The sequence below is a fragment of the Urocampus carinirostris genome, chromosome 15 (assembly GCF_059441175.1).
Source record: "Urocampus carinirostris isolate Australia breed hairy pipefish chromosome 15, RoL_Ucar_1.0, whole genome shotgun sequence".
Lineage (NCBI taxonomy): Eukaryota > Metazoa > Chordata > Actinopteri > Syngnathiformes > Syngnathidae > Urocampus > Urocampus carinirostris.
This window is the reverse complement of record NC_142363.1, coordinates 7495280-7504296: the sequence shown is the minus strand read 5'-3', so window position 1 is coordinate 7504296 and position 9017 is coordinate 7495280. Positions and strand designations below refer to the sequence as shown.

Below are 9017 nucleotides of genomic sequence, written 5' to 3'. Positions count from 1 at the left end.
CATAAATAAGGATGTCATTGAACTGGAAGTGATCCATTGCTTCCCTGGAGGTAACTATCAATGCCATCCTATTATCCCAGGAACTAATCTCTTGGAATCCAGCAGAAGTTCACATTAATATTCAATGAAATCAAGCAAAAATCGACTTAACTCCTACCACTACAGTATGTCACAAAAGTGAGTACACCCCTCACATTTCTTCAGAGACTCATTATAATGTCTAATAAAACATCACTGAAGAAAAATCGCTTCGACACAATAAAAAAAGTATGTAAACAAAGGCCATGGCTTACTGAAAAGATATCCTTTGGTCTAATGAGACAAAGAATGATCTATTTGGCTCAGATGGTGCAAAGCATGTGTGGCGGCATCCAGGTGAGGAGTACAAACATGTTTGTGTGGTGCCTAAAGTCAAGCATTGTGATGGTTTGTGGCTGCATAAGAGCAGCCGGAATTGGGGAGTTGGATTTCATTAAGGGAAATTAAGGGAAATATTATTCGCAAGTACAATATCAGCTTCCACTGCTACGCAGACGACACTCAACTATATCTTCCGTTGGAGGAATCTCCCACACTCAGCTGTGGAAATTTGGAGGCCTGCCTCATTGAGATAAGAGTGGATGTCACTCAATTTCTTGCGTCTTAACTCTGAAAAGACCGAAATGTTAGTCATTGGTCCATCTAAATGCCGTGATATATTCTCAAAAACTGCTGTGAACATTGACAAATGTCACATCACACGGAGTGACTCAGTTAAAAAATTAGGTGTCATATTTGACCCTGATCTATCCTTTGAAATGCATGTAAAGAAAATTACTAGAACCGCTTTCTTCCATCTTCGTAACATTGCTAAAATCCGTTCAATACTGTCTCAGTCTGATGCGGAAATTATAATTCATGCGTTTGTCACCTCCCGTCTCGATTACTGTAATGCACTACTCTCTGGTCTCCCGAAGTCTAGAATCAAGTCACTTCAGCTGGTACAAAATGCCGCAGCGAGGCTTTTAACTAGGACAAAAAAGTACGATCACATAACACCGATTTTGGCTAACCTGCATTGGTTCCCAGTTAGCCATAGGTGTGATTTCAAGGTTCTCTTAGTATTGTACAAAATCATACATGGACTTGCTCCCTCTTATCTTTCAGATCTGATTTGCCCCTACGTCCCGGTCCGAAGCCTACGATCTGAGAGTGCCGGTCTTCTGGTGATCCCAAGAGCAAAGAAGTGTTCTGCTGGTTCGAGAGCGTTCTCCATCCGGGCACCGGTGCTGTGGAATGCTCTTCCCCCTGAGATCTGATCTGCAACCTCAGTGGAAATGTTTAAATCTAAACTTAAAACTCACTTCTACTCCATAGCATATGAATAACCTACTCTTCTCGTCGGCTGAAAAATAGTCTGTGTAATATAGTGTAATAATCTGTGAAGCCCTTTGAGACTCTTCGTGATTTAGGGCTATACAAATAAAAATGACTTGACTTGACTTGAAACAAAAAATCTGGCATGTGCAGTGAAAAACTGGAGCAGTGAATGATCCCCTCCCTCCAGAAACTGGGTTGCAGGGCCATGTTCCAGTCTGACAATGACCCCAAATACACTTCTAAGATGACCAAGGCTTTTCTAAAGGGGCTAAGAGTAAAGGGGGTGGACTGGCCAAGCATGTATCCGGATCTAAATCATATAGAACATATTTGGTGCATCCTCAGGCACAAGGTGGAGAAGCACAAGATCTTGAATATCCCCCCAGCTCTGTCATGTGGGCATGGAGGATTGGAAGAGCATTCCGTTGGCAATTTGTGAGGCTCTGGTGAATTCCATGGCCAGGAGGATTAAAAAGGTTCAGCAAAATCATGGTGGCCACACAGAATATTGACCTTTAGGAACTCCTACTTAAGGGTGTACTTACTTTTGTTACCAGGGGTTTAGCTACTAATGACTATACAGTATTTTGAGTTTTTTTCGGGGAGCAATGAATTTACACTGCCTTATAAGCTTTACACAGACTGCCTTTTCACTGTGTCAAAGCGATGTTTCTTCAGTGTTGTTTAATTAAACACTTTTGTGACGTACTGTATATACTTTCTGATTTATGCTATCATTGGTAAAACATCGGTCACATCTTTTCCATTTCATAGTACTTCGTAAAAATTAGATTCATAGCAGTGCCTACTAGCAGATTAACAATCAACCCTGGAGCACCTAAGAACCTTTTTCTTCTTTGGAAAATTTTGACCATTGGTTCTCCAGGGTTGGAGATCTATCCATAAAGAACAAAAAAAAGAGTATCTAACATTATTTTTTCATGCATCATACAAAGAAACATTATCTTCATATATCAAAATTATTTCAGCGATTCCTACCATCCACTTTGGGGGTTTCCTTGGTCATAATCCACTCCCGAGGCTGAAGCAAAGACTGACCATAAGACATATCTGATTCAGTGTGAGTGGAAGAGAATGCAGATGAGGAGGAGGGTGTCATCTCTTCTAACTTAAAGAAATCCAAGCCCATGTTGGTTCCTCCAAAGAACCTGCAGCCTCCAAGACAGCCACAGCGATTTCTGCTCCGTCTGTTTCGAATGCCAGGATCTTCAGGCCACAGGAACCACAGTCTTGGAAGAAAGGATTAGGTAAACAGGGTCAACTGCTTATACACTATAAAGTGACAAAAGTAACACCGCAACTTTTGAAAGGCTGGCTACACTTGGCAAGCAAGAAAAAAAAAGTTGACAGATTGTGTTATTGTACCTTTTGGTCCGTGTGTCATGAAGTTCCAGAAATTGCCTCTGGACCTCACATTTGGCTGAGTGGTCAGCAGCCAGGGCAATGTCTGCAGTAATGAGGTTCAGGTTCACTGAACCTGCCTCAAGCCACACAGAGCGACGCATTACTGCTGGCTGGCAGAGACCCAGGGGTTGACCTGGAGTCTGGCCTTGAGCGGCCGCCAGCAGCCTGCTGGTATCACTATGCTGCGGATACTGCTCGATGTACTGTTGGAAATATAGGTTTTGCACCACGGCACTGATTCCCTCTCCAACTGCCTGGTTATGCAGGTTGCAGTTGGCCACTCGTAAAATATCACTCTGTAAAGAGTTAGTGGTTACGGTTATTTAAAGTAGTATAAAAAAATATTGTTCTTTAAGCTATACTTCAAATTTACTGTAAGATAGAGTAAGCGAGAGACATCATACTTTGATATTAGCAGCACAGCCGTGTTCAACAATGAAAAGGTCCACTCCATCCATGGCCAGCCGCGTCATGGTGTACTTAAGCTCCTCTGAAGTTCGACAATGACCCGGCAAGCACGTTAACTGAGACAAAAAAAGCAGATCTGTTGATTTGCATGGATAGTGGCCAACATTCCCTCTTATTTCCATGGGTCTGAGCATTTATTCAAAGTGTGTGAGCTTCCCTTGGAAAGAGGGTCTGCAACCCGTAGCTTAGGAGCAGCATGCTGCTGTTTAGCACTGCAAAGTGGCAACCTGGCGCTTTACCCCAAAATGTTTACAGATTGAAAAACATGGGGAGAGGATCAGCTGGTACAAATTTACGGGTGGGACTACCGCTCTCACTCGTATCAGGGTACAGTGGAACCTCGGTTTTCGATTGCCTCTCAGTTCGAACAAATCGGTTCTCGACCAAAAATTTCGAGAAATTCTTGCTTCGCTTTTCGTTCAAAAAAATCGGAGTTCGAACGCCGGTACGCTAGGGGCGATGCTGAGCGGCGTATGAGTGTAGCTTGCCCCCACCCCTCGTGAAGAACTGTTGCCACGGCAACGCGCACTCCTTCTCTGCTTTCATTTTTCAAAAGCGGTGAAGGGAGTGTTTTAACTCCTAATTATGACTCGGAAGAAGGTTGGTGCAAGCAGCAAAGTTGCTACAGGTGAAAAAAGAGGAGTAGTGCGTACAACTATTGCATTTAAGAAAGAAATAATAGCAAAATATGAAGAAGGTGTGCGAGTTTCCCTTCTTTCAGGAATACAGCATGGCTTCTGCCGACCGGTAAGAAATCCTATTCATAATTCTTTTATCCTTTAACCGCTCACCACTTGTTGTGGAGACCCGGGTGCTAAATGACGTGTAAACGACCAGATTTTTTTATTTTCACAAGTTCATGTTAGCGTAATCTTTCGTACGGAAGATTACGCTAACGCGATCGTACGATTAGCCTGGGTTAGCTTCATGTTTACTTTCGTGGTAAACATTTAGGGTGTTGGAACGGATTAAAACAATTTTACATTACTTTTAATGGGAAAAAACGACTTCGGTGATCGTACAAATCGGTTTTCGTACAAAGAAATGGAACAGATTATGGTCGAGAACTGAGGTTCCACTGTATTAAAAGGACTGGATACAGGTTGGCTCCTTGAACACAGAAAAGTCACATATCGTCTCGAACTCAAACTCATGCCCGAAATACTCCGTCTTCCCTTAGACCTCTGTTAGAGCCGAGCTGTGCTGTCTGAAACTCCGCCCCTTTTAAATAGGCAGCATCACAATGTAACACAGCCTCTCACTACACTCTTACTTTAAACACAGAAGTCACCTCAAACGAGTAATAATCCTGTCATAGGCACTTAAACTCAAACTTAACCTTTCGCATCAAAAGCCTCCAGCTGGTACAAAATGCTGTCGCGAGGCTTTTAACTAAGAAAAGAAATTTAAATCACATTATCCAGATTTTGGCTGATATGCACTGGCTCCTGGTCTAAGATGTGACTAAGATTTTGTTGGTATTATACTAAATTATGCATGGACTTACCCCCTTGATATCTTTCAGATTTAAATTCCCTGCTCAGAAAATGCTGGTCAACTAGTGATCTAAGAGCCAAGAATAAAACCACAGGTTCGAGAGCATCTTCCATTTGGCCCCGTTTAAGTGGAATGCTCTGCCCTCTGAGATTCAGTGGAAGTGTTTACGTCTAGGCTTTAAACACACTAACATTCAATGGCTTATGAATTATGTTGACCTAAGGATCCGGTCAACCGGACACTCTGTTATAACCTATATTTCATGCGATGATGTCTGTGTATTGTTCATACAGTCCTTTGAGGCTTCTTGTGATTGAGGACTATACAAATAAACATGACTTGACTTATATAGTGACAACATAGTTTTTTTTATTAAGTGACTTCTGACTTTTGTCAGTAAATATTTAGAATGTCACTTAAGGAAATGTTTGAGTTTTTTTGCTAAGTCCAGCCAATAGATGCATTGATTTGGTATCAAGAGAGAAGAGGATGCTTCTGTGTATTAACCATGTATTTTTTGACATTTGCAAAGAAATCAAACTTAACCTGTAATAATTTTATTTTATTCACTTTTCAAAAGACTGCTGTCATTTTTTTGTAAATGCATCCTGTATTTTATTGCACTGTTTTTGTTGCTCAGATAAGAGGCATGTATTGCACCTTCCATTTTTTTATTATTTTTTTAATCCTCAAATTTTTTTTTTTTCATTGCATATTGTTAAATTTAAAATACCGTAATTCATTAATAAAATATTGAGGTTAAACTTTAAGCGGTGTCCTAGGCTACTATAGCTAATATAGATACACACAGCAAGTGTTGCATTCATTAGAAGGCTTATAGACGGCGTTTGGTTTTTTTGCGGCTCGTTTTTTTGTTTGTTTTTAAAGTGCACATGTTAAATTCAATGCAAACCTCTGCACCCAAATTTTTAAAAGATAACATATTTAAAAATAAGGGGCAGTACTCCATTTCTAACCCTGCTCCTGCTTCCTATTGAAAATATAAACCAAGCAAAATAATGATTATTTTATTTATCTTCTTTTATTTTTACTTTCTATCGAAAATGTTTTTAATCATTTGTTTTATTCTAGTAATGAGTGTCCAACAAAATTTCCATTCAACAAATAGGATAGTTTGAATGACTAAGACCTGTAGACGGAAAGATAAGACAGCTGATAGAGAATGTAAAAATAAAAAAGAAACATTCTTGAATTAAACAGTCGACAATTTAAATAAAAGTTAAAATACCTTCGAGTCACAGATACGACGGTCAACACCATGCTGGCAGATGACAGACTGCTTTGTTTGTTCCAGCTGGAACTCACGTGACATGACATGAAAAACGAAATATTCCCCCCATTCGATCACACTGGCCACCTGAAACAAGCATTAAACACCAGTTTCAGGAAACATTTAATTGCAAAAACAAATCTTTGCAAAATGTTCAAATAAAGGCCCCTACACACCTGTGGAACGGTCACCCTGCCGGTAAGAGCTCCTGCCTGTATATCGATGAGCCAAGCGTATTCAAGGGTGTCACTTCCTAAAGGCAGCCCTTGCGCTGAAAACATGGCATGTGCCCTCATCTGCAAGCCTGAAAGGCTTAGGTGACCATCCCTCAAGACTGCATCCACTGTGGGACGCTGTGAGGCAAGGGTGGAAAAAATGACATTGAGTACATGTGTATGTTTTTGTCTTGTGTTTTATCAATAAAATGTTGAACTAATAAGAAATGACATTCAAAGCTACCTTCTTAATACGCGTCCTCTGTGTTAATGAGGGGTGTGATTTCAGTGATGGCCAAACTCACCCTTCCTACTCACATATATAATTTGAAAATTTACTTCCGGCTCGGCCCCTCAAAACAAGTTAATCAGTCGGGGTCCTGCTAGTTCAGGCCTTTATACCAGCGGGCCGAGTCGGACTGGCTTTTTTAGGCCCCATCTTACCTCTAACGTTTTTCCTAAAAGCTCAGGCTCATTCCTTGATTTGTTTTGCTTTTCTGCTTATCCTTGTACGGTTTCAGTGACAGCATTTTATACCAAATAAGTAGAGTGCATGTGCGCACATGCTCAGTTCAAATGTGATAAGTTTGGCCAGTTAATTCTATTGTACAAATCTAATGTCACTAATATTTTTTTTTAAATGGGTCAGTATTTGTAAGTGCATTTTATATCTGGGGTGCTTCAAACAATTAAAAGTTTAAAATGAATTAAAAATAGAGAGAGCTTAAGATGTTTAAAAAAAAAAAAAAAAAAAGACATTGTGGGATTTTTTTTTTAAAATGGCATCCGGGTTTGTGTGGCCTAATTAAAAACGTACACATACTGGTGGCTACTGGTGCAAAGGTTAATGCAAAGCTCTGTTACCGCGAGTGTGTTTGTTTTTTTCACACAATGAAGCAGATTAGAACTATCCAGATAATACATAAAACTTCAAGAGCACACAAATGCCCTCTTGTAGCATAATCATTCCGTACAAATCTGCGTACATCTACAGATTAGTTGCAAGTGTTATGTACATAGCCAAGAGTAATGCAAGATTGAAGTACTGTAGCAGAATAAAACTCAACACAAAAAATAGATGAAACTTTTAAAACAAATTATATATATATATATATATATATATATATATATATATATATATATATATATATATTTATTTATTCCTTACCTGGTAGTTGTCGCTGATAAAAATATGGATTGGTGACAGCAATAATTGAAGTAGAGTCTCCTTGTAACCTTTTTTCATTTCAAAACATAAGCGCTCCAAGAAACCAGATGGACCTTCTGGCCCATCGCTGCTACAGTGCTAATGAAACCGAGAAAGTGGAATAGTAGTTCAATCCAAGACAAAATGTTTGAACAGAGACAAGATGCTATCCAAACCAAAAGAAAAGGAATGGCATTTTTCTTGGCCAATATCAATATTACAGTAATACAATAAGCCTTACCATTGGCAATCGACCATGGACTTTGTAGAGATTTATAAGCACAGTTATATCCCACGGCCGCAGGTCTAAAGGATGCAAGTTCGAATTTTCCTTAATGCCACTGTTGTCCAATACAAGAGGCGACCAACCCAAGCCAGATGAGGAAGTAGACAAAACCGGACTGGACACAGTCTCTTCAAAATCAGTGTACATGTCATCTTCTCCAAAATAATTTTCCTGAGAAATACAGTACAGGAAATGATGTTTAAAGGTATCTTGATCGACTATGAGCTGTGCTGTGGAAAGTTAGTAGGGCTGCAACCAAGGCCTATTTTAATAATCAACTAGTCACCGACAATTGAATTGATTAGTCGAATAATCCCATATTTAACATTTTTGCCTTACATTCAGGATAAAGTTGATTTAATGAAAATTATAATAAACAAAAGAAAAATGAGTCCAACGAAAAATACATCTTTCATTGAACATACTGCTGCTCTGCACAATAATTGAATAAAAAAGCAATAAAGTGTAGTCCTCGGTCAGTAGAGACATAAATCCTTAAATAAACCTTTGTTCATGTTTTAGGGACAGGCAAATAAATAATACATTCAAATCAAGTAAAAATTTTGTATCTCTGTAAACCATAAACAGGCTCATTAGCAGCAGTAAAACAGTAAATAAAAGAAATAAGTGATATTCTGTGAGGTACATAAGTAAACTGCAAAGTCTGTAACAAAAGCAACTAACGATTTTTAACAGTTTGAAACCAAATGGTTTTTACAATTGATGTTTGTCTTTTTTAACATTTTGACAACCATTGTTGGTTCTTCGAAACTGCATGCATTAAATTTCATATCCGTGCGCCAGGCACGGTCTAGTATAATTCTCAAGCTCAAGTTTAATATACACATTTAAAATGTACCACACATGTCATCAAAACTATTGGATTGAATGTTACTTAAATCTTACGGAGGCGACTGAGACGCCATTTATTTCAACGGCCTGGTGTGGTCTTTATTCTTTTGTCACTGAGCTACTACCATGATACGCTTTGCAAATTTAGCAAATAGTCTTTTTATTGGCCCTGTACATGCTAAAATGCTCCCAAACTTTACTTTAAGTTTTGTTACGAGGAATGATGTTGACGCCACTATTACTGTAAGTTTATGTTACCGCTCCAGACAGAGACCCTATTGCGCATGTGAAATTCTCAGGAGAGATTAATTTCATGTACAGATGCCTCACTCTGTTGGAAAAACGGTCTGGCAGCAAAATAACAACAATGAATTTCTTTGTTGACTATTTCTATTATCGTTTTTTTGTCAACAAAGT

The 9017-nt window shown here is 39.1% G+C and overlaps 1 protein-coding gene across 1 annotated transcript in view; it reads right to left on the bottom strand.

The window, feature by feature from the left end:
* bltp1 (bridge-like lipid transfer protein family member 1) overlaps nt 1–9017 on the bottom strand; it is a 124890-nt gene that overhangs the window by 91801 nt on the left and 24072 nt on the right. Inside the window, exons 20-26 of the mRNA XM_088353945.1 lie at nt 7704–7919; nt 7424–7561; nt 6217–6393; nt 5999–6127; nt 3189–3308; nt 2746–3080; nt 2359–2609 (exon numbers count right to left, since the gene is read on the bottom strand). Of these exons, the coding sequence (XP_088210071.1) occupies nt 2359–2609; nt 2746–3080; nt 3189–3308; nt 5999–6127; nt 6217–6393; nt 7424–7561; nt 7704–7919 (1366 nt within the window). The remainder of the gene's footprint in view (nt 1–2358; nt 2610–2745; nt 3081–3188; nt 3309–5998; nt 6128–6216; nt 6394–7423; nt 7562–7703; nt 7920–9017) is intronic.